The sequence below is a fragment of the Vulpes vulpes genome, chromosome X (genome assembly GCF_048418805.1).
Source record: "Vulpes vulpes isolate BD-2025 chromosome X, VulVul3, whole genome shotgun sequence".
NCBI classification, from domain to species: Eukaryota; Metazoa; Chordata; class Mammalia; order Carnivora; family Canidae; genus Vulpes; species Vulpes vulpes.
Genome location: NC_132796.1, coordinates 33,003,181 through 33,029,313, shown reverse-complemented (window position 1 = coordinate 33,029,313; position 26,133 = coordinate 33,003,181). Strand labels below are relative to the sequence as shown.

General features: G+C 37.3%; 1 protein-coding gene across 5 annotated transcripts in view; it reads left to right on the top strand.

Moving 5' to 3' along the window:
• Window positions 1-24,564, top strand: part of RPGR (retinitis pigmentosa GTPase regulator) — a 295,685-nt gene extending 271,121 nt beyond the window's left edge. For 3 of the 5 annotated variants that reach the window (XM_072744565.1, XM_072744566.1, XM_026012203.2), the window contains 3 exons: window positions 293-350; window positions 1,677-1,768; window positions 10,191-10,850. In XM_072744565.1, the coding sequence (XP_072600666.1) occupies window positions 293-350; window positions 1,677-1,768; window positions 10,191-10,397 (357 nt within the window). In that variant the 3' untranslated portion in view covers window positions 10,398-10,850. Of the gene's footprint in view, window positions 1-292; window positions 351-1,676; window positions 1,769-2,024; window positions 2,876-10,190; window positions 10,851-24,388 lie in introns of those variants that run through there. The other 2 variants (XM_072744563.1, XM_072744564.1) reach the window with 2 other exon arrangements.
• Window positions 24,565-26,133: the final 1,569 nt, after the last annotated feature.

Genomic DNA, 26,133 nt, shown 5'->3' with positions numbered 1-26,133 from the left:
TTTGACAGTGTAAAATGCTGAACTAATTCATATACCAACTAACATTCATGAATCTTCTTTGAGTAGAATTCTTGAATCATACAACTTTTTGGAATCACAAAATTTTAAGCTAGAAGGGACATTAGTGATCACTTGGCATCTGAGGAAAAGGCCCAGCAAAATTAAGCAGTAGTCACATGTTTATGTTGTTAGCTAGAGGCTGACTCCAGAACCCTTGCCTAAAACCTAAATGATGTTTTCTAGCCCATCACCATTATGTTTTTTTATTATATTGTGTCTTTATCATTTATAGGACGAGACAACCAAACAAGAGAAACGAGCTATTTGTGAATACAATGAAAATCCAAAAGGTATGAACACATTTAACTTCAAAAATCCAGATAACCTTAACATGCACACATATATGCATGCATACATATGCACACATGTGCTGGAGTTGAGGCATTAGAGCTAACACATGTATTTTCTTCTTTTTACTGTTGCACGAGCCTCATGACAAGATATGAAATACATGCCACAGGCATACTTGTTCTCACTAATCACCACCACAGTGTCTTCATATAAAATATTCACATTACTAAAAAAAATTAAAAATAAATAAATAAATAAAATAAAATAATGAAATAAAATAAAATATTCACATTACTCATGGCACTGCATTTTTTTCTTTTCAACCAGTAGTATTAAGTTGGGCTTTTGTCCCACATCTCAGTTTATATCTCTGTTGGGCACTGCCAGACCCTGTTGTTAAAGACCAGGCTGGCCTGGAGCCACAGCTGGCCATTCCATTATTTCCCCCAGAGTTCAGACCTGAGTCTTTGATCTTATTGTAGACATTTAAGATAGCTCCTTTCCCAAGCCTAACTGTTGGTGTAGAGAACAGGTGCCACAGAATAGAGAGGACTGTGATTACCCTTGAGACCTATATTTTCTATAGCCAGGTCATCTGGTTTTTCCTATACAATCCCTATATTATGTTTCCACATAATATATGTGTTTCCGCATCACATCAAAGTGTGCTTTTTTGCTGTGTCCTCATTAAAAATAACCATTCAGAGTAGTGGATATCTCCTCTGAACTTAGGCAGAAGGAGTAAGTAGTTCCCTTAATACTTTTTTCCTTCTAACTTCTGCAGAGAGTAGTAAGTCTTAGAATATTTTAAACAAAATATTAAAATATTTATTGTCTTTAAGTATTCTTAGCATGTAGTCTAAAGTGTTAAAAAGAAATTAAGATTTTAAGTAGTTGATAATATAAAATTAAAAGAATGCATATGCTTCATGAGTATACTTCAAAGATTTCTATTCATTTATATAACATGTGGATCAATTTGGAACACCAAAAAGTAACATGACCATTTGAGTACAAATAATTTAATTATTACTAAGATAATTTAAAAAGATAACATTTTATGGAAGTCTTTCCTAATACTCACTATTACCTTTGTATTTGGGCACTGGTCATGCAAACATCTACAACACAAGTCAGGTCATTCTGGGCTTTTTTGCCTCAACCTTCCAAGAAATATGCAGTGTAGACCTTATCCACTTCTCTAGTGGTATGCTGTCTTTAGTATTACCCCATAATTCTAGGTTGATAGAGTTGCACTGAGGGCATCGGGACTTTTCTTTTTCACATTAATTAGAAAAAATATTTCTGAATGTATCCTATTGTAGGAAACATGCATTATCATGCAAAGAGCAGTTCTTCAGAAGTCCTGAATGATAGTGAATCAACACCAAATAAAGATGTGAAAAAATCAAAGAAGGTAAGTGAAATTTATATTTCATTTTAGTGTTAAGACCAAATATTGAATGCTCCTTTTTACTTTTTATACAGTGATCCACATAATTTATCTCAATATGAGCTTTTATGGCCGCAAACCATGTAAAGAATTTCAAGAGATGTTTCACGTTTTAACATAGCTATTTATTTACTGGACTTTAGATGGAGTCAGGTTGCCCTGCCAGAATTTAATAGCATGTTCCTTTCAATAATTCCATTCATGCTGATTCAATTTACAGGAAAAGATACACAAAAGAACTTTCTTGCTTAACTTCTAAGAGTATCATCATGACAAGAGTCTAGAAGAAAGTAAGGCAAAACCAAGAAATAGGATGAACGCAAAACTAAAGGTGTTTGTACTTAGGAAACATGACCACATGCTACTTCAACCTCTCCTGCTGGATACCTGTTTCGGAGTTGTTAACAGTCTGGTAGATAAGTTTCTTCTTAGAAGTTACTCTTTCCACTTGCAGGAGAACTTTCTGTAATCATGAGAGCACATTTCCAGGTAGAAGTGTTAGAAGGAAATGTGGAAGAAAAGATCAATGAAAGGCCTTGTTAATTCTTGTTCAGCCTTCAGGTTTCAGCTTAAAGTAGTCATTTACACATAGAGGCCTCTTGTGACCAGCTGCACTTAGATCAATTATGTCCCCTTACTGTTCTCTCACATAACACCCTTTTCTAATCCTTCTTTGTATTTATCATAATTGACAATTGCATAGTGAAAGGTACATTTATTTGCTTTATGACTCTCTCCAACCACTGGCCTTCAGCTCTATGGTACAGAAACTATTTTCTGTTTTACTTTCCAGGGAATCCTTAGCATGTAGCACAGTCCCTGGTACATATAGTACATGGTAAATGCTCAGTACATATTTTTGGTCGACAATGAACTATAAAACATGAGGTAAGAAAGAGGACAGGATGAAGGTAAAACCAGGAGCAGACCTTAGAGTAGTAAACAGCCTGTCTTTTGCCACTCTGAAATTCCTTTCAGAATTACTTAAGAAATTTCAAGTAAAAATTTTGGCATAGGTCCCCCCATTGTTATCTTTTACTAAAAATTACTTTGTGAGTATTCTTACAAAAATTGCCTTATGTTTAGATTATCATACCCAAGAGATAGCTGTGATCTGGTTCAAAGGATCCTTCAGAATTACTCTTCTTCTTAGAATTATGTGTGTCATCAAGTGTTAGGAACAGATTCTCTGTCTAGTAGAGAAGAACATTTAACAGATACTCTCCTATACTTCATAGCAATCCTGTGAAGACTTTTTTCCAATTATAAGAGCTCAGGAAAAGACTTTGAAAAAGAAAATCAAATATGAGGGACAGAGATGAAAAGTAGAGGAGTCAGGAGACAAAAGAACCTAAGAGGAAAAATGAAGCAGCAGAGGAAAATATGCAAAACACACCTCAGACCGAATGAAAACATTCTAGAACACCCTGATGGAGTTTCAGGACTTTTTCAGGCTGTCTAGTCTTCAGCATGGCATTTCCCATAGACGAGAGGATTTGGATACACAGGACTAGAAGAGAGGGCTGAGCTGGGGGAGAAACGCCATGCGAGAGGCAGAGTGGCCTGCTCCTAAGTGCTGGCACCAGTAGGTGAGACAAAGGTGAGGTCAGGCCAGGATGCCAGGCTACAGCAGACTGTGGGTGCCAGACTGAAGAATTCAATCTTGAACTTAGATTCTGCTTAAATTCTCATTTATACCTAGTGGAAAAATATACTTCAGTAAATAAATGCACATGTACTCAGTTAAAGAAAATAAACAAAAAGTATTGAAAATCATATTTTAAAAGCCAAGCAGTAATAAATATATTTCCTACTTAAAGAATATACCATTATTCTGCATATTTTAAAAAGGAAATAGATGATTTAGGTGAGATTTTTTTTCAGTCATTACCACATGACCTTTTTTTTTAATTTTTTTTAAAATTTTTTATTTATTTATGATAGTCACAGAGAGAGAGAGAGGCAGAGACACAGGCAGAGGGAGAAGCAGGCTCCATGCACCGGGAGCCCGACGTGGGATTCGATCCCGGGTCTCCAGGATCAGGCCCTGGGCCAAAGGCAGGCGCCAAACCACTGCGCCACCCAGGGATCCCCACATGACCTTTTTTAATCTACAGTGTGTCTAACCTATTTATACCATCCAAGCCAAACAAATCAAACTGCTGTTAAAGCTGGGAAAGTAAATAATGCATTAATTCATATCAAAGGAAACATATGTTTGAGATTTTGCATTCCCATCCCCCTACCCCCTGGGTATTTAGACAGACACCGCAAAGATAAGGAAAAGAAAAAATTGTACTCTTGGCATCTACAAAACAATTCACCACTGAATTTTGTTTTGGTGATTTTAAATGTTTCAGACAGACAGGTTGGAACCTATGGCTTTAACTGGCAGCAGAAATCTTTTGGTAGGTGATTGTTATATCTAGAAATGATCAAATACTACTTTTCCAGACTGTAGCCACTGCTGATTATTTGCATCCACAGCTAGCCACTAAGACAAATGAGTTATTGGCTTAGCTTCCACCTAAGGTAGCTAATGGAAAAAAGCAGTAAACTTTCAGCTATTAAAAATAATTTCTCTACATTATAGAATTAGTTTATTCATGTATTTACTTAGCATATACTAATTGGTTATCTCTTAATGTGTCAGGCACAAGGCCAGAGGCTGCAGATACAGAGGGTAAAGATCCAGTGCCTCCCCTCAGAAACTAGCTGCAGCATGACAGACTCCCTGGATAGTTCCCCATGCCAGTTCACAGTCAATAGATTTCTTTGCACTCTCACTACCATAAATAAAAGTTGCTGAGATGAGAATTTCTCCACCAAAAAAGTATGCTTGTGAATTCTTGCCTTTCTTAGTTATTACCTTTTCTCTGATGGCATGCTCTGTTGACGGTTGCAAGCTACAAACAAGCACACTCACTTCTACTACACAGTTAGCTTTATTCTCTATTGTGAGGAGGAAAACTGGAGGTAGATTATACATATGATCTCCCGTCATTGTCTGTTTTTCCCAAGCCTAAAACCTGAGACAGTCTCTCTCAGGCTACCCAATAATGACTCCTCTGCTTTTTGAAAAAGAGTTTTATTGAGGCGTAATTGACATGTACTAAACAACACATATTTAAAGTATATAATTTGATTACTTCTGACGTATGCATACACCTATGAAGCCATAATCAAAAGAGAGTGAACAGTGCCATTATTGGCAGAGGGTCCTTTGTGCTTCTTTGTGACCCCTGTCTATGCCCCCTGCCATCCTCAGCAAACCCCTGATCTTCCTTTGATCATCATACATTATTTGTGTGATGCAAGTTCTAGATTTGTATATAAATGAAATCCTACACTATGTACTCTTTTTGTTTTGCTTCCTTTGTTCAGCATAATTGTTTTGAAATCCATCCACGTGCATGTCAATAGTTCATTCCTTTCTGTTGCTGAGTAGTATTCCAAGTTAATTTTTTATATGGTGAGGGTATGAACTGAAGTTCATTCTTTTCTTTTTTTCATATGTACATCTGATCATTCTAGCACCATATGTTGAAGAAAGACTTTTTCTACTGAATTGTTTTCACAGAAATCAGTTAACTTTTCCATGTGTGGGCATATTTCTGTAATATGTATTCTGTTTCTTTGATCTGCTTATCTTGCGCCAGTCCCACACTGTGCTGATTACTATAGCTTCATAATAAGTCTTGAAATCAGGAAGTGTTAGTCCTTCAACTTTGTTATTTTTCAAACTTGTCTTGGCTATTCTAGGCCCTTTGCATTTCTATATGAAATTTTAGAATCAGTTTGTCAATTCCTGAAAAAATGCCTGCTGAAATTTTTATTGAGATTCCTTGGAGCCTACAGATGAATTTGCGAAGAATTGACATCTTAACAATATTAAGTCTCCCAACTCATGAAGATACTTCTCCATTTATGGATGTCTTAAATTTCTCTTAGTAATGTTTTGTAGTTTTTAGTGTACAGGTCTTACACAGATTTTGTCAGATATATTTTATATCTTCTGTTTTTTATTCCCTAATCAACTGGTTAGAAGTTTATCAACTTTATTGATCTTTTCAGAGAGATAGTTTTTGGTTTCAACAAGTGTTTCTGTATTGTTTTATATTTTATGTGCACTCTAATCTTTATAATTTTCTGTCTTCTACTTTCTTTTGGGTTAATTTACGCTTCTTTCTCTAGTTTCTTAACATGGAAGTTGAGGTCACTGATTTGAAACTTTTCCTATTTCTTAATATGGTCTTTTTGTGCCAGAAATTTCCCCCCTGAAGTACTTGATAGGTTGTGTTTTCATTTTCATTCAGTTCAAAATATTCTCTGATTTCTTCTTTGGCTTACGGGCTATTTAATTTCAACGTATTTGGGCATTTTCCATAGAGGTTTCTGATATAATTTCTAATTTAATTACATTGTGATTGGAGAACATACTTAGTATGACTTGAGTCCTTTTAAATTTATCAAAACCTGTTTATGGCCCCAAATCAGGTCTTTCTTGGTTAGTGTCTCATGTGCACTTGAGAAGGTTGAGAAGCATGCTGTTGTTAGGTGGAGTGTCCTATCAATGTCAGTTGCATTGAATTGGTTGATAGTATTGCTTATGTATTTTCTATCCTTCCTGATTTCCTGTCTACTTATAATATCTATTATTGACAGAGGGGTATTAAAATCCCTAAACACAGTTGTGGATTTATCTATTTCTCCTTGTACTTCTATTAGTTTTTATTTCTCCTTGTACTTCTATTAGTTTTTGTTTCATGTGTTTTAAAGCTGATATTAGGTTATGTAACATGTAGGATTGTTATATTCTCTTAATTAATTGATTCCTTTATCATGAAATAACTTCTTTACCCCTGATAATATTTGCTCTGGTCCACTTGGTCAGATATTATATAGCCACCCTTGCTTTCTTTTGATTAGAGCTATCCTGTTATATCTTTTTCCATCCTTTTACTTTTAACTCATTTGTGATTTTATATTTGAAGTGCATTTGATTTAGGCAACATATAGATGGATTTTGCTTTTTTAATCTAATCTGAAAATCCCTGCTATTAGAGCATTTAACTCTTCTATTTCTTTGATACGCTTATATTGAATTGATCATTAATGCAGTTACATTTAAATCTATCATATTACTATTTGTATTCTTATCTCTAAAAAATGCTAACGATTATCTGTTACTAATAGAGCTGTACTAGCTTTCCTTTGGTTAGCACTCATCTGATACATCTTTTTTCATTCTTTTACTTGTGTTTTAAATGAGTCTCTTGTAAATGGCCTACAAGCTGGATTTTATCTTTAAAATTTTTAATATACATACCTAAAATTGAAACCTAGTTAATGTTTCTGTCTTTTCCCTAAATAATACTAAGATCTTAGAAGAGTTTTCTCTCCTCTCACCCCTCTTTTCCCATTTTACATGTTATTGCATCCAGTATTTTAACTTTTTAGCCTCACCAGTCAAATGTTACCATTATTTGTTATACCATTTTCCTACTCACCATTCCATTTTACATCTCCCGTGTCCTTCCTGGGATCCATTTTCTTCTCCCTGAAGAAATCCTTTGGAAGTTCCTGTCATAGATTTCATTTTGTAGTTAATAACTTTTTCAGTTTCTGTTCACTTACAAATGAATTCGTATGGCCGGTTGACAATTATTTTCTCTTGATATCTTCTCCCATTGTTCCTGTTAAGAAATTTGCTTTGGTATAATTACTTTTAACTTTGTATCTAATGTCCTTTCTCCCTGGCTGGGTTTTTACATTACTTATCTTTGATGTACTTTAAGTTCACTCTGAAATGCCTAGGTGGGAATTTCTTTTGCTTTAACTTTCTTCTAATTCGTTATGACTCTTGAATCTCAGAATTCAAGTCATTTATCAGTTTAAGAAAATTATCATCCATTATATATCTGAATATTTCCTCACTCCTCTTTGGAATTCTGATATAGAACTTTTCATTCTGGGGCACCTGGGTGGCTCAGTCGGTTAAACATCTTCTGCATTCGGCTTGGATCATGAGCCCAGGACCCTGGGATTCTAGTCCTGCATCAGGCTCCCTACTCAATGGGGAGTGTGCCCCTCCCTCTCCATCTGCCTCTCCCCTAGCTCATGCTCTCCCTTTCTCTCTCTCAAATAAATAAATAAAATCTTTTTTTCAAAAACAAAACATTTCATTCTGTTATCCATCTCTTTTAATGTTACCTTCCCATTGTCCACATCTAAGTAGTATTTCAAGGAATTTCAGAGCTTTCATATTTCAGAGCTCTTTGATGCCATAGTTTCTTTACAGCTGAGACTAATCTTCAACCTACCTATTGTTTCTTTATTTCAGTGATTATATTTTTCACATTTTGAAATGTGAAATTCTATTTTGATTCTTTTTCAAATCAATCATTATTTAATTTTTTTAATAATTTATTTTTTATTGGTGTTCAATTTGCCAACATACAGAATAACACCCAGTGCTCATCCCGTCAAGTGCCCCCCTCAGTGCCCGTCACCCATTCACCCCCACCCGCCGCCCTCCTCCCCTTCCACCACCCCTAGTTTGTTTCCCAGAGTTAGGAGTCTCTATGTTCTGTCTCCCTTTCTGATATTTCCCACACATTTCTTCTCCCTTAAATTAGTATCTTGTTTTGTGCTTATGTTTTTTATCATGACCCTTTAAACAATTTAAGCATATTAATTTTATATTGTATATTTAGTTATTCCAATGTCAGACTTAAGAACCTAAATCTGTTTGTTGCTCTGGTTGACTTTCTAGTACTATTTTGTTTCCTTATGTGTTCTGAAATTCAGATTGAGTTCATGTTCAACTGGGATTTTTTGCGGAACCCCTTTTTGGCTTCCATTAAGGTAAATCTATCCATAGAGAATTTGTCTTAGTTTCTGTTAGCTCCCCTGGATGTTAGCATTGCAGGACCACTTTCAGTTAATTTCCCAGTTAGGGGTTTCCCACGTACACTAATAAGTAAATGGGAACCCCAACCTCTCATTAGGAAAATACGGTTCTCCTTCACTCAAGCCTAGACCAGGAGAGCCATGTTATTTTGTTAGCTCCCAGTGTTATAGGTGGACTTACATTAAAGGCGTAGTTCTAAGAGGGTCCCCATTTTGTGGACAGATCTCAGTTCCAGTTTTCCACATTTTGTGAGATCAGATATGCATCACAAAATGAGCCTAAGTTGTGAGATCAGTAAATTCCATCTCATTGCTCTCTCTTCATTTTTTGGCCCATAGGGATCTCCCTTCATTTTGTTTTCTGTGAAACTTATACATTATAAAATTATGTTTTCTGTACTTATTCAGCATTTCTTGGTATTTTGTAGTAGCCAAATTTTTTGAGATATGGATTTCTCTATGATAGCAGAAACAAAACAGAAGTTTCCCCATTTTAGTCCCCAGACCCTTTTTCTAGACTCTGACTTCTTGGTTTGCAACTTTTCACTTCAGTCCCTGCATTCTTTAAGACTAAAGGCCAGCTCTATTCGCATCATCTTGATTTCCAAAGGAGCCAAGTCCTCACCCATTTTTTGTTTTTGGCATCTTGTCAAAACTGACATATGGATTGTCACTCTTCCGGAATCCGATTTTCTCTCTGGCTACATCCTCAAAGGGCTAAAATCCAATGGGACTTTTCCATCATCATCATCCTGGATTTCTCCTGTATGTGCCCTGTTGGGCACTCCCTTCTTGATACAGTTCCCCCTTGAATGCTGAGGTGCCTCTCTTTCCTGGTCTTGTTTCTACAGAGTTCTCTCCCCAGTGCCAGCTCCTCTTCCTCTGCCTACATCTCCCCCTTGGCTCTTCCTCAGTCTCTTTTCTTCTGCTCTCCTTTCCACTTGCCTGCAGTCCCTGGGTTATGGCATATACCTTCTTCTTTCTGGATGTTTCCTGTCTACTCATAGCCCTGGCCTCCTGAGCAGCAGAGCCATATATCCACCTGCCTATTCAGGCTTTTGGGGCTCCCAAAGTCATCATTGGGCAGCACTAACATTTTGCCAGTTCTGATCTACAGGAATGGGAGGTATGTTCACTTCCAGAATATCCTAGTTTTCATCTTTTTTTTCTCTTAACAACACAACAAAGTACAATGCTGAATTTGCTCTTTAAAGAAAAAAAAATATATTACCAAGGCACTGATAGTGTTGAAAATTAAACCCTGAAAGGGTTTGTTTCAGGGAGGAATCATGGTTGTCAGTGGTAAAAGAGGAGGCTGATGGAGACGGAGAAACATACCTTTGTACACATGGTGCCCCGTAAAGATGTGATGAAATAATGTTAAGACTAGTTGAGAATTATACCTCCCTAAGTACTATTAAGTGACTATTCACTTACTAAAATGAATTCTTTGTGTGTGTGGGTTTTTTTCTAGATTTTCCTCTTTAAAAGGATGTCATTGATGAGTCAGAAAAGTATGCAGAGTAATAATGAGCCACTCCCAGAGATAAAACCAATAGGAGATCAAATAGCTTTTAAAGGCAATAAGAAAGATGCCAACCAGAACCACATGGGGCAAAACCATCAGGATACTTCACCCCCAAATATGGAGAGAAGATCAAAATCTTGTACAATACTATAAATATATATTTATGTTTCCGTGGTCACCAAGCACATTGTATTTTATACTTGAAAAACATTTTGACTTCTGAAAGAAAGTTTCTGATAACAAACTTTTAAAGATATAAGTTAATAATATGTTTTATTTGATTTGAATATTATGACCAGTCTTGGTATTTATTTATGCTAATATTTTTGACGAGCAATTTCAAAATAAGTGTATCTCAAACTCTCCTTCAAGTGTTGTGGCCTTAACTGTTCAGTGTTGGAATAAAATATATATTTTTATATGTGAAGTTTAAATTAAGACATTCATAGTTTTTACCAAACAACTTCTTTATAATTTCATAAGGCAATATTTGTAATCTCATGACACTGTAACAGTTTTTAATGTAATTGCAATTTTTAAAAACTGAGTCAAAATTGTTTTTAATGAACATATTTTAATAAACTATATCTGGTCGGTTCCACTGTTTAAGTGTGTGAGTATGAATGAAATTTGAGATACTTGGAATTCTTTATCAGTTGACAGAATGGGGGCCAAAAAACATCTGTTTATTTTTAAAATTTTGAGAGATGCAAACTTCATTTACCTCTGAGGAAAGAAAATATCAGGGCCACTGTGTAAACAGAATGTCTTCATGGAGAAACTGTTGAAATTCCTTTGCCTCCCACTCTTTTCTTTAGGGAGACAGTGTGGCACAGAAACATGGCAGATTCTGTGGTATGATCTGGAGTGTTTCACCTGCCACAGCTCACCACCATAGCACAACCAAACATGGCCAGGCTTGCTCACTCCAGCTGCCTCTAGTATTGACCGTGATAACCAATGTTGGCTCCATCACACAGTGCTCTGCCACAGGGAATAAGTAGGGTAAAGCTGTTGAGTCTACTCCAATAGAAACATTGCTTTCCTGTGCTCACAGGTACTACTCATTCAGTGGAGCAGACCACCTTCATTTTCATCATTCTAGCTCCTGACTAAAACATCCTCTTCAATCACAGTGACCATTGCCCCATTTGAGGAAAAGAAACTCCATTCTTGTGTTTCACACAAAAGGGTATTAGTCTAGAGTAGATGTGATCTTGAAATCTTGCAAAATAGTCTTCTGTGTAAATATTATATTGAGGGGGATTCTAATTTTGCTATTGCCACTATAGTATTAGTACAGTATTGCAACAGTACTTGACGGAAATGTAAGCTATAGGAATCAAGTGGAAATAAAGCTCACGTAGTTCTAAGTACCACATGCCAGTTGTAGTAGGCAGAATTCAAAGATGGTCTCCACAGTTCCTGTCAACCAGTATGCTTGCCCTGACTATTCCTTTCCCCTCGAGCGTGGGTGGGAGCAGTGAGTACGATGGAATACCATCATTCTATTGCTTAGGTTACATTATATGGAAAAGGTGAAAGTTTCTGCAGAGGTAATTAAAATTCCTAATAAGTTAACATGAAGCAAAAGGGAAATAATCCCAGATGGGTCTGATATAATCACGTGAGCCCTTTCAGAGAGGCTCTAGAGGTCAGAAATGGAAGAACTCAGAGCAATGCAAAGTAGTGGAGATGCTCTGCTGTTGGCTTTGAAGAAGCAAACCGCTTTATTACAGAGAGGGACACATGCCAGGGAATGGTGGGAAGCCTCTAGGATATGAAGGCCTCCGTCCTACAACTGCAAGGCACTGAATTCTGCAAATAACCAGGGAGACTGGAAGAGGAACCTGATCCTCAGATTAAACTGTAGCCCTGGCTAACACCTTGACTGCAGCCTTGTGAGGCTCCAAGCAGAGGATGCAGCTCAGCATTGCCCAGACTTCTGACCTGTGAAAATTATGAGATAATAAATATATGTAGTTTTAATTTACTGTGTTTACAGAAATTGATTATGCAGCAGTAGAAACTAACAGCACTTGTATTCTGGTGAAAGACCTTTATATATCATGGCTTCCTCCAGCAGAGTCAGCAAGAGAGTTCATGGAGACTGCTAGCAAGACAGAGGTCACAGTCTTAGGTAACAATCATAGAAGTAGTATTTTGTCACCTTTGACACATTCTTTTGGTTAGAAGCAAGTCACAGGTTCTACTCATACTCAGGATGAGGGTGTGAAGACTAGGAGGCAAAAATCATGGGGGCCATCTTAGAGCCTACCCACCATACCAGTCGTTTAGCCAAACGAGCCAGGTTACAGACTGAAGAAAGGATTAAGTCGAAGCACTTGGAAGAGGTGGACATGAGACAAACTGACAGGGTACCCTGCTTTCTCAGAGGTCTCAAAGCAGTTTAGACTTTAATAAGGTGGTTGGTTGGTAGAGAATCAACACAGAGTCAATTTTAGTGGTATGAGTAAATACTTAAAAAAACAAAACAAAAACACCATAAAAGCACCGTACCAATTGCCTGCCTGGAAACTAAATGCTTGTATTTGTTTCCTAAACACGGTTGCGTATCTGGCTTTTACTTTGAAGCAATATGAACCAAGCACTTCCTGTGTGCCAGATATCATTCCAGAAACCAAGAAAACAGAGTCACGGTTACATGGGAGTAAAAGGAAGCAAATGGGGAATGACTTCACATTCTCAGCTGGAGCTCTTAGGGCAATTTAAAAACCTAAGTTTCCTAACTGGATAGGAGATTAGTGGACGCTAAGCTTAAATAAACAAACAAAAAAAAAAGTTCACATATTTGAGAACCCTTAAAAAGAAGCCAGAAAAGATCACTGATAGAGTTGAACAGAATGATCAACTTACACTGGTTTCAAAAATAAAAGGAATTATATTTACCGATAATCTTAACTTTAATGGAAAGTGAAATGATTTATCTTAATCCCCAAACTATTCATCTTCACTATATTTTCCATTAATTGCCCCTCCTTTATATAATTTGCTTTGAACAGTTTTTACTGCCCTTTTTAGGACCTGAAAATAGAATACGTTGACTTGAACATTAGGGGGTTATTGACATTGTTCAGATTATTATGGACCAAGTGTTAAATGGATATGAATTTAGAAAATGTCAGTAGTGGTAGGATTTTAAAGGCATCATAAAAGAGCATGCAAATTCATGTCAAAACATTAAAGAAAAAGGAAAAATTAGTAGGCACTAAGGCCCTCCTATGTAGGAAGAAACTGTACGTTTCTGGAAGGGTGCTTATATTTTCATAGGGTTTCTGTAACAAAGTACCATAAACTGGGTGGCTTAAAACCATAGAAATTTATTGTCTCATAGTTCCGGAGGCCAAAAGTCTGAAATGCAGGTATTTACAGGACCATGCTCCCTCTGGAGGCACTAGGGGACTTCCATGCCTGTCTCTTAACTTGTAGCCTCAGATGTTCTTTGTCTTGTAGGAATATCACACCAGTCCTTTGTCCTCACATGACCTTCTCCTTCCGTGTCTTCTGTGCGTGTCTATCTCTGTTTCCAAATTTCCCCCTTTTTATAAGGCCACTAGTCCTACTGGATCAGAACTCATCCTAATGACCTTATTTTAACTTGATTACTCCCTCAAAGACTCTGTAAATAATATCACATTCTGAGGTACTGGGGCTTAGGGCTTCAGTGTCTTTTACAGGAGCCCATTCAACCCATAGTGGTATGTTAGTTTGAGAACTACTGATCACCCACAAAAAAATCCCCAGTTGTTTATAGACTCTCCTCTCTTATATTCTTTCTGTGACTTTCCTTAAGATGGAAAAGACTCTTGCTAAATCCTGGATCTTTCATGATAAAATATCATCAATGGAGACCCTTTGTGACATTGAAGCTTCTATCTAAAATACCACGGGTTACATCAAAGCAGGAATTGCAGTGGGGTTATCTTTTCCAGGATCCCAGACACTGTGGGCACGTGTTAAACATCAAATGATTATCAAATAAATGATCACATGTACAGTCATAGAGTTTGGATAAGGATTTGTTTCTTAGAAATTTGTACACACATACTGTAAGTTTAAACTCAAGGTTTTAAAGTATTTACCATATGGCGTATTGCAGTATAGTTCCACCCATAGGCTATTATAAATCCGTAGAGGAAAAGAGTCTTTCCATGAGCAGAAGAGAATCTCTTCCAGCAGAAGGAGTGAACACCATCAGAAGCATCCAAAAGGGGAAAATTAGGCCAACTAGTTTTAAAATCATCGGGCTTGGTAACAAGAATGAAGTCAAAGTTATTGTCACAGACTTCTACCCTCAGGGACCTAAGTGGCAGTGGAATCAGAGATGAAACTCTGAATAATTATTTGGAGAGAGCCAGACAGATTTCTTTATCATGCTCCTGAGTTTCAATTAAGCGTTTTTCTGCCTGCATTGATTTTGTGAGGCTACTGAAACTGAAAACATTTCCATACTCAAAATTTCCTTTTGCCAGGGCACATGGTTTAAAGATTTTTCATCTGATAGTAGTTCTTTAAAAATCTTAAGAGTATCTTTTTTAGACAGAACTTTAAAATGTGGTTTACTTTTTTACCTTGTAAGAATAAAAAATCAATAAGGAAAAAGAGACAAATCAGAAGGTTGGTTTTCATCTCAGGAGTGAGGGAGATATTTTATTGAATTGAACAAACAAACAATGCATTGAAACCAGGAGTCGTGACTCAAGTACTTATTTCCAAAGGCTAAACATGGGTATGAATATTGGCGCTGCAGCCACTCTGTTCTAGCTGGTAACTACTGTTTCTCAAGACTGGGCCCAGAATTGCCAGATCCTTAGCACTTTTAAAAAGAAGGTAGAAATCTGAGTTTTCATATGGATGACTCATTTGTGTGCCTGTATGTACATGCATGTATATAAGTTAGGGAGAGCCAAGCCATAGCTGCAGGCCAAACATGGCCCACAAGAAGCAATTCGTGACCTCTGTTCTAAACAAAGTACAGTATTTTGGCAAGAGAAAACTTGTTCACAAGGAAAATACATTAAAAGAATTAATTAGGCCCTGGATTTATCTGAATTGTAATCTTCCCTAATTTGATATCAGATTTTAAGCAGCAAATAAGAGCTGAAGAATTAACTAGAAAAGTGATCTGATCATTCTTGTAAGGTCATTTTGTTGTTGTTGTTGCATTCCTGTATACATTAAGCCTTCTTGGGAGTATGGGGAGTTGGAAGCATGATGGGGTATAAGTATGTTGAATACAGTGAAGTGATGTTTTTGCTGGAAGAAACTACATTAAAGTTAAGAGACAACAGACTGACAGGCTTTTGATCGACAGGCCCTGCAACAATTGTGACAGAGGATACTTTGGCATACTGTCACTACACAGTCCTCCCTCATTACTGAAAACATCAGGAAATGTTATCCTAACCCTAAAATTACTTACTAAAAATACAGGAGGAAAGCTTACCTGTCCAGGCCAGGCTATATTCCCAAATAGTTCCCCCTTGCTTCCACTTCCATCTGGCATGTATAATACAGGTATATTATGATAGGTAAGATAGCTTAAGTAAGGTTAGCAGTAGACTTGAGAGTGGTATCTAACTTTAAGAAATGTATAAATGGGGGCACCTGGCTGGCTCAGAAGAATATGCAGCTCTTGATTTTGGGGTCATGAGTTTGAGCCCCACATTGGGTAAAAAGATTACTTAAAAAAAAAAAGAAATGTACAAGTGACAGTGATGCCTTTTCATTTTTACTTAAGAAAAGTCTTACCTGGTTCAGTCACTGTTAAACATCAGTCCCAAGGTGAAAAAAAATTTTTATATTCTAGAAAACCTATCAAACCTCCTCACAATCAATCTTTACAAGTAATTTGTTTAGAATTGTCAAGATAGTAGCACACTACTTTTTAAATTTTTACAGAACTTTCCCTGTGGGCATGAAGGTTATTGTAACAGAAAAGTTTTCTGTGAAAAGTCTTAGTCTGCCAGTTGCTTAAAAATCATTAAAATGCTGTGCATAGAAATGTTTGGTTTTATATGTTTAGATAATGTTTATTTCCCAACCTCGCATCATATTTACATTGACTTAATTATTATAATTATTTAATTTAATGCATATAGCAATTAAGAACTATAAAAATTATATAAAAGTGTAAACCAATTCAGGAAAACTTAAAGCATCAGATGGATTTAAAAGTTGATTTTCCTCATTAATTATTAGATACTATATGATTTTAGAAATTAAAGCTAGAGACTCTACTTTCTAAATGTGAAATCTGATTATTAACAGTAATCTCTTATTTTTTTAAAATTCATCGTGAGCTATTTCAAATATGTAGGCAAGTAGGAAGATCAATATAATAAACACCTATGAACCTGTCACATAGATTTAAGTCAATTACACCTTGCTGGGTTTGCTCCATGTTCTACCCAGACATCCTGACATTCCAACCCTAAATACATCAATATGCATTTCTAAAAATAACGTTTTGGTACATAACTGCAATGCCAGCATTTTCGTTTAACAAAGCTATCAACAATTTTTTACCAGCTACTTACTACCCAATCTCTTATTCAAATTTCCCTTGTTCTTCCCCACATTTCTTTTATAAGCTGATTTACTTAAATCGAGAATCTCTCAAGGTCCATGCATTGTATTAGGTTGTCTCTTAAGTCTCTCTTAATCTTGAGGAGTTTTCTCATCATGGTTTTTTTTTTTTCATGACACTAAGTTTTTACAAACTGGGATACTTGTCCTGTAAAATCATCACAGGCTTTAAAGCAAGTTTCTAGTCCTCTGGTAATTCCCAATAAATGGCTTGAACCATCCTAGCACTGGGAACAGATAGGTAAGTTGGACAGATATATGTATTTGAAGCATTTGAAAGTATCAAGATATAATGGGGCCAGAATCTGGGAGGAAGGAAGCCCAAATAGATATGCCTTGCACATGGAGCTGCTTTTGAGCAAGAGGTATTAGTTGCTTCTAAAGTTTAACATTTTCAAGGAATTTATGCGGAAGATTGAGGATTTTGGTAGAAAGCGCAAACTATTTTTAAAAAGACTAAATAGAGGCACCTGGGTGGCTCAGTTGGTTAAGCGTCCACCTCTTGTTTTCAGCTCAGGTCATGATCACAGGGTCATGAGATTGAGTCCCACATCAGGCTCCGAGCCTGCTTGAGATTCTCTCTCTCCCTCTCCTGCTGGCCCCTCCCTGCTTATACACTCTCTCCCTGTCTCTCTCTAAAATAAATCTTTAAAAAATAGAAATAAATAATAAAATAAATCTTTATAAAAAATGGACTAAATGTGAGTTCTAGAACTCAACACAAGCAGTGAAACTAAGACATAATTATATGGGCTTAATAGATTGACAGAAAAAAATTGGTAAACTGAAAGCCCGAAGGAAATATTCAGACTGGAGCACTAAAGACGAAAGGATGCAAAATATAGAAAAGAGCCAGTGAGACATTTATGGTACTATGCAAAGGCTGAATTTACATGAATTTGGGATCCCAAACAGAGAAGAGAGAATAGAACAGAAGTACTATTTAAAGAAATAACTTCTGAGAACTTTTCAAGACAAAAAGGTATCAGCCCCAAAATTCAAGAAGCACTACGTACTTCAAGCAGGAAAAATATAAACCCATACTAGTGCAATTCATTTTTAAAAAGTCTTTAACACTTTTAATAGAGTATGACTATGACTCCTATTTTGTATGCTTCCTGGCAGCTTTTAAGCCTGCCTCTCCCTCTTCCTCATCTGGGTGAACTGGTAAGAAAGCCCAGGTATTGGGGCACCTGGCTGGCTTAGAGCACATGACTCTTGACCTCAGGGTTGTGGATTCGAGCCCCACAATGGGTGTAAAGACTACTAAAAAATAATTTTTTTTAAAAAAACAAACCCAGATGCTCTCATCTCTGGCAGCAGATGAAAGTTTGAACCTTGGCCTGTAGGCTGGAACCCTTACTCCAAGCCCACTCCCTGACCACCACAAAAATTTCAAGCCAGTCTTCTTTCCCGGCTTTCTCAAACCATTCTCAGACCAGCTTGGGAAGCCAACCATGAGCTTCATTATGTGTGTAATAAACTTTTCATACTTTCTGGGTGTGTGTATGGTGTATGTGTGTATGATCACTATCATCATCAGAAGTCAATTTTATGTCAAGGGTTCATTTCACCACCCACAATACCACTGTAGAAAAGAATATTGAAAGTGATCAGAAAGAATGGTATATTACCTCAAAAAGAACACTTAAGACATAACTGGCTTCTCAGACACAACAAATTCTAGAGTATAATATAATGATTTTTTTAATGTACTGAAAACTGTCAAATTAGAATTCTATGTCCAGAGAAAATTTGTTTCAGAAATGTAGGTGAACAAAGGCATTTTTAAGACAAACACTGATATCCGTCACTAGCAGTCCCCACACTAAAGTAATAATGGAGGTTTTGATTCCCTAGGGCAATAGTTCTCCACTAGGGGGGCAATGTTTGGAGACATTTTGTATTTGTCACAATGAGGGTGGGGTGGGGATGCTACTGGTGGCATCTAGCGGGTAGAAGTCAGAGATGCTGCTGAAAAATCCTGTGCACAGGAGAGCCCCCAAACAAATGAATTCCCCATCCCAAAATGTCAATCGTACTGAAGTTGAGAAACCTTGCCCTAAAGAAAGGAAAAGTTAGGATGACACAGACATCAGTACACATGTTTTATAGCAGCTCTCTTCACGATCTCCAAAACCTGGAACAATGCACAGATCTCTTCTATGGTGAATGGAAAGCACACTACTAGGTCCATATGATGAGATACTATTCAACATTAAAAAGAAATTATTGATGTATGCCAATGACATAAATGAATCACAAAAGCATTATGCCGAGTGAAAGAAACCAGTTGAGACTGGTTTCCTATGTAAGATTTCATTTCTAAGATACTCTTGAAAAGAGAAAACTAATGATGGGGAACAGATCGATGCTTGCAAAGGTTTGGAGTGAGAGGAGCATGTGGCTGCAAAAGGATAGTATAAGACATTTTTTTGGAGTGATAAACTGTTTTGAATCCTGATTTGGGTAGTGTTACCTGAAAATATATTTGTGTAAAATTTATAGAATTGTACACTCAAAAAAGGTTAATTTTGTTACATGTTGATTTTTTAGATACAATCAAAATATGCTTTAAAAAACTATTCAGTCAAATTATATGTACCCAAAACAATGAGTCCTGATCATCTAGCTTAATCTAAAGGTAAAACTTGGCTTTAGAGTAGTGGTTCTTAGCCAAGGGGATATGTAAAACACAGGGAAGTTTTTAAAGTAATGACTGCCTATGCTTTCCCTGCTTCTGATTCACTGGGTCAAGACTAGGGCCCAGATGTGTCTTTTAAAATAGCTCCATAGGCATTTGTGTTGCATCAAGTGGAGAATAACTGGTCTGAACTGACAAATTCCTACAAAACCTCAGAATGTTATTTCTCACAAGCAAACTGCTGTAATAATGACATCAGAAATGTCACATTGTTTTCTATTAAAGGTACTGGTTGTATTAGTGTAGGTAGTTTAACCTTTATAACAAACACTCCGAAATCTGAATTGTTTAATACAGGAAGTCTTTATTTTATTTATTTATTTATTTATTTATTTATTTATTTATTTATTTATTTATTGTGTTGAAATACATCAAGGGTAAGCTGATGGCCTTGCTTCACCTAGTACTTCAGGTACCTTGGCTCTTATCCTTTGGTGGCTTTAGTATTATCTTTCTGCTTTGGCATCCTCTGGGCCTGGAAGCTGTACATATCCCTTCTGCCTTCATTCCATTGGCATTCGATGGTATGGGCCCAACTTTAAGGGAAATTTAAAATGGTGACTAAGTGTGATCCCAGGAAAACAAGGAAACTGCCCCAACTGAATGCATGTATTCTACACACCAATGGAGGGCATATCCATGTGCCTTTACAATGAACTGAGTGACTCCGGACTATTTTATAGTTTACATAGTTTAAAACTCATTTTTAAGACAGTTCAACCGGCATAAAACAGTCAAGTTTCCAAAGCATAAGTGTGTGTTCCTAAGAAGACTAGAAAATACATAAAGGAATTTAACGGAGTCCCAAATTCCCCTTTGCCAGCCTAAGTACATGCTAGCTTCTGATGAAATGACACATCTTGGCAGGACTCTCTGACCTCTTTCTTTTCCTTCTCACTCCCAGTAAGTCTCTTGCATGTGACCTTTGAGAACCTAGGAGCTGGTCTTGCTGTGATATTCAGGGTCTGGTGCCATATGTAGAAGTATCTTTTTTGAAACCTTTCGGGCTTCAGCGGCCTCCCGCCCCATTCTTGCTTTTGATCACAAGTGCCTGCTGACCTCACCTGTGACTGTGTGTTTCCCTTATACTCCAGGGAGCAAACTTGTCCTGTAGGTTTTGTCAGTCAGCTCTGTTCTCCAAACTGTTGTCTTCTTCCCTTCCTACTGTGTGCACTTAAAAACTCTACTCATTATACATTTATTATTACAGCATACAAAAGTATTATCTATAACCCATGTGTACCATATATCTTAGCACAAATAATAAATTGGAATATCCCATATCTCCTTCACTTGCCACTTAAGTGCTGGAAAAATTATTCTTTGGCTCCTGTGACAGTGATGCCAGGATGCCATTTGTATGTGTGGAAAGACATGGAAAGGTGAGGGAACAAGAAGAGAGATGGTCTAGGATCTACTGAAAGAGGAATTTATCCCCTATTTTCTTTCTATTTATCCCCTATTTATCCCCTAAATACCAAGCAGAAGAATCAATACATCCTGTCTGTTCCCTATGCTTGTAACAGAGTGCATTTGCATTGATTTGAAAGTAACTTTTGTTTCCAAGACCTGATGACTTGCAAAGGATTCTATGCCTCCTCCTTCCTGAGAAAAGCTGAATGGAGTAATGTCATTGGACGGTGTTTTCCTGCTCATTAGTAAAGGGACTCCTCCAACCATGAACGAATGCATCCACGTAAGTGTTTTCAGGAGTCAGGAGAGAGAGTACTCCGAAAGACCAGAGCCTGCATGAGATCACTGTCAGAACTATAGTGAGGGCTAGCACTTCTTAGTGGCACAATTTCCTATTTAGAAAACCAGCAAAATTAGCTTTCATTACAGAGTGAAATGTAACACCTAGGACTCAGTGTGTGGGTGAATCAATAAGAAAAGGAATGAGGTACATGTGTAGACATAAAATTGATGTCAACTGTGCAGTGGGTGTATGCTTTGCAAGGCTCTCTGTCGCTCTTTCCTTCACATTCACCCCATGCTGTCAGTTTTGCATTCTCTCCTAAGGAGCCCAGTAGAGTCCTTGTCTCAGGGTTGGTGTCCAATACTGAGAGGAATAATCATGAAAGAAAAGTGAGGGGTTGGAAGAAATGTGGCATTTCATAAACCATAGGAGACATGGAAAAGACGCCTTGGAGGGATTGGAATGGCCAAGATTGAAAGAGAAATGGAAACCCAAATAACACAGAAACACGGACCTTCCCTCTGAACTCTTTGGACTTGAGCATAGCTCAAAACGGTGAAGCAGCTTGGTTTTGTAATACAAGTACACTTTCCTTTAAGCAACTACCTGCCATGTCCAAGTTTCTTAAAATAATATAATTTTACCAATAACCCAATAGCCTGCCAAACCCTCTAAGTCTCAAGGTAAAAATTTGACCTCTCAAAATCTCCTGCAGGGAAAGTTCTTATATTTGTGTAAGGCTCAATGGAGTTGGAAAATTGTTTCTGTATGTCTTTATTTTCAAAGAGAAGTTATTTATTCCCAGCTTGCTATAGCAAGAGAGTCAGCCATTATCACTTGTCTTTGGCAGACACAGATAGGTAAGAAATGGAAAAGCTTTATTGTGGAAAAAAAATGGAAGGCTTCAGGTATGCCCTGATTAGAAGCTGTTAGCCTGGGGAAGCTGGGGGCAGGCTACTGAGATGTGGGGCCTCCTAGAAGTTGTGTTGAAGAGCGTATTTGGCTTTCTCTGGTTAGCCCTGAGTTAGAAATAGGGGCAAATGTAAGTGAAGTTGGCAAGTCCTGACCATTCTTTTTAAGAAATTTTTTGAGTATAGCTGATATACAGTGTTGCATTGATTCCAGGTGTACAACAAAGTGATCCTACTTCTCAAAAAAAAAAAAAGTGATCCTACTTCTCTATCTTAAACTATGCTCACTACAGGTGACATCACCATACAATGCTATTACGATGTCCCTGGCTATATCCCCTATGCTGTGTTTTCTTTAACTTCTGTAATTTATTCATTCCGTAACTGGAAACCTGTATCTCTCCCCGACACCCATTTTGTGCATCCTCCTGCCCCCTCCCCTCTGGCAACCATCAGTTTGCTCCCTGTATTCATAGGTCTGATTCTTTTTGTTCGCTTATTCATTTGTTTTGCTTAGATTCCACATGTGAGTGAAATGATATGGTATTTGTGTTTCTCTGTCTGAATTATTTCACTTAGCATAATACCCTCCAGGTCCATCCGTGTTGTTGCAAAATGGCACAATCTCATCCTTTCAATGACTGAGTAATATTCCATTGTGTGTGCAGGCCACATCTTCCTTATCAATTTGTCTATCAGTGGACACTCAGGTTGCTTCCATATCTTGGCTATTTTAAATAATGCTGCCATAAATATAGGGGTGCATTTAGCTTTTCAAATTGGTGTTTTGTTTTCTGTGGATAAATACCCAGTAGTGAAATTACTGGGTCATATGTACTCCTATTTTTAAATTTTTGAGGAACTTCCACACTGTCTTCCACAGTGACTGCACCAGCTTGCACTCCTACCAACAGTGCAAGAGGGTTCGGTTCCCCTTTCTCTGCATCCTGACCATGTTAGCCATTCTGACAAGTATGAGGTGGTATCTCATCGTGGTTTTGATTTGCGTGTCCCTGATGATGAGCGATGTTGAGCATCTTTTCATGTGCCTGTTGGCCATCTGTATGTCTTTGGAGAAATGTCTATTCAGGTCCTCTGCCCATTTTTACATCAGATTATTTGTATTTTTGGTGTTAAGTTATAGGAATTCTTTATATATTTTGGATATTAACCCCTTATCAACTATATCATTTGCAAATATCTTCTCCCATTCAGTAGGTTGACTTTTCATTTTATTGATGATTTCCTTCACTGTGTTTAAGTGTTTTATTTTGATGTGGTCCCAGTAGTTTATTTCTGCTTTTTATTCCCTTGCCTTAGGACACATATCTAGAAAAATGTTGCTATAGCCAATGTTGGAGAAATTACTGCTTGTGTTCTTGTCTGGGATTTTTACGGTTTCAAGTTTCACATTTAGGTCTTTAATCCATTTTGAGTTTATTTTTGTGTATGGTGTTAGAAAGTGGCCCTGTTTCATTCTTTTGCATATAGCTGTTCAGCTTTCCCAGAACTATGTATTGAAGAGACTGTCTTTTTCCTATTGTATATACTTGCCTCCTTTGTCAACAGATTAATTGACCATATAAGAAAATAGTGTTTATATTTCTACAATTAGTTATTTATCACCTCAAAATGTCTGCAGGAAAAAAGCAGTAGAAATATAAATAACAACATTTGAAAACAATTTTCTCTGCCTTTTAGAAATACCCTGTTTCAATAGGAAGGCTAAAAATTTATCTTCTCCAGCTGCCAAAAAAAAAAAAGAGCCCAAAGAAATTGACCAAACTGATATTATTGAACAGCTTTATTACATTTTTTCATTTCAGTTTTTAGACTTTTCAACTCTAGAATTTTCATTTGGTTCTTTTATGATTTTTTTCTCTAATGGGACTCCCTATTTGTTAACTCATTCTTAATGTATTTTAATTTATCAACCATAGTTTCCTTCAGTTCCTTGAACAAATTTATAACACCCACTTTGAAGACATTCTCTGCTAAATCCAAAATCTGGGTCCACTCCCAGTCCATTTCTATTGGCTAATTTTGTCCTGAGTTTGGGTTACACTTTCCAATTTCTTTGTATCTCTAGTAAATTTTGGTTTAAAATAGGCATTTTAGATAATATTTTATATAATATGTTGTAATGACCCTGAATTGTTGTATTTTTCTGAGTGTTTGGTTGCTTTGTCTGGTGTTTAGTAACATGTCTGAATTTAAACTATAGCATCTAGGGATCCCTGGGTGGCTCAGTGGTTTAGTGCCTGCCTTTGGCCCAGCGCGTGATCCTGGAGACCTGGGGTGATCCTGGAGACCTGGGATTGAGTCCCACATCAGGCTCCCTGCATGGAGCCTGCTGCTCCCTCTGCCTCTGTGTCTCTGCCTCGCTCTCTCTCTCTCTGTCTCTCGTAAGTAAATGAATAAAATCTTTCTTTAAAAAAAATAAACTATAGCATCTGTCTTAATGTGCCCCCAACCCACACCAACCCACCTTACTCCCAGTATGCAGCTGATGACATCACTTCGGATTTTTAGGTCCTATTTTTACACTTAGCCCAACTTTCAAAAGGTTGACTCTGGGTCTGAATAGCTTATTGGTTAGCCAATTGATTTGGCTGGAGTTGTGTTCTAACTGAGCCCGTAACGCTTCCACCCTCTGCTGGAAGAACTGTGCATGGTTAAGGGATGCATTCAAAGTTATAGTCAATTCTCATATTTCCCTTGGCTTTCGTTTTTCTCCAGGTTCTTTTGAACCTTCCCATTGTTTTCAGTTTGGCAGTCCACTGAGGAGGCATGGAGAATTTACCTCAGCATTTCTGTGTTTCTCTGATTTCCAGGGTCTCTCCATTAAATATCTGGCTATAAATGAACATTCACTTCAAAGCAGGACCTCAGCCTTGTGCTAGAAAAGCTGAGATTTCCCCCCATCTGTTATAAACCAAGTCCATCACTTCTTACTGGCAAATCTGTGGGTTTTCATCCTTTTCCCTTTATTCTTAACAAGTGTTACCTCCAATAAATCTCTTGTACATTTAACTCCATATTGGCATCTGCTTTTCAGAGGACCTAAAGACACAGTTGGTGGCATAGTTAAATGGGCCATCAGCTTTGCAGTTTTCACTGATAAGGTAGCTAAACTAAAATTGGATGATCCAGAATCATCCTCATTCATAAAACTGAGACTGCTATGGAACTAACAACCAATCTCTGTCCAGGTCTACTGGCTTAAATCAAAGATACTGCTTAATGCTTGAGCAGAGGGAACCCAGAGGGAAAAATCCTTCCTGTAGGAAGAGATGAAGCATTCATATGGGGGAGCATTCAATGGCCATTTGAATTTAGTCAGTTGTCACCAACCTGATGTGGGAAAGCTAGATTAGGATCCAAAGGAGGATCTGTAGGGACACCATCCTGGCAAAAGCCTGAGCCAAGAGGTAAAAAGGAACATATTCCTAATAGCCTTCTAAGACTTCCTAATTGTATTCAAGAATTGCATTTAACTACTAATAGAAGAAACCTGAATACGGTGGCTAAAAACACAGTGGTTTGTTCTCACATAAAACAAGCTCACAGGTAGATAGTTACTCTTTGTGTGACAACTCCACAAAGTCATCAGGGATCTAGGACCATCCTTTTTGCTCAGCCATTCTCACCATGTGGCTTCATCTGTCCTTAAGGTCATCCCACGTTGTAAGGTAGATGTCAAAGCTCCAGCCATTATATATACAGTCTAGGAAAGTGAATGGAAGGAAAGCACAAAGGCTCTCCCCCAAACTGAGTCGGCTCCTTTACAGAAATTTCCCCAGAGTTGCATACACCACTTCTACCAAATCCTATGGGCTAAAACTAGATCACAGCAAAAGAGGGCATAAAACATAGTCCTTTATTCTGGGAGGCAATGTACCCAGGTTTCTGTTACAAACAGGAGTCTGCTTTCAGTTTTAAAAACCTTTTCAGTTTAAAAAATCTACA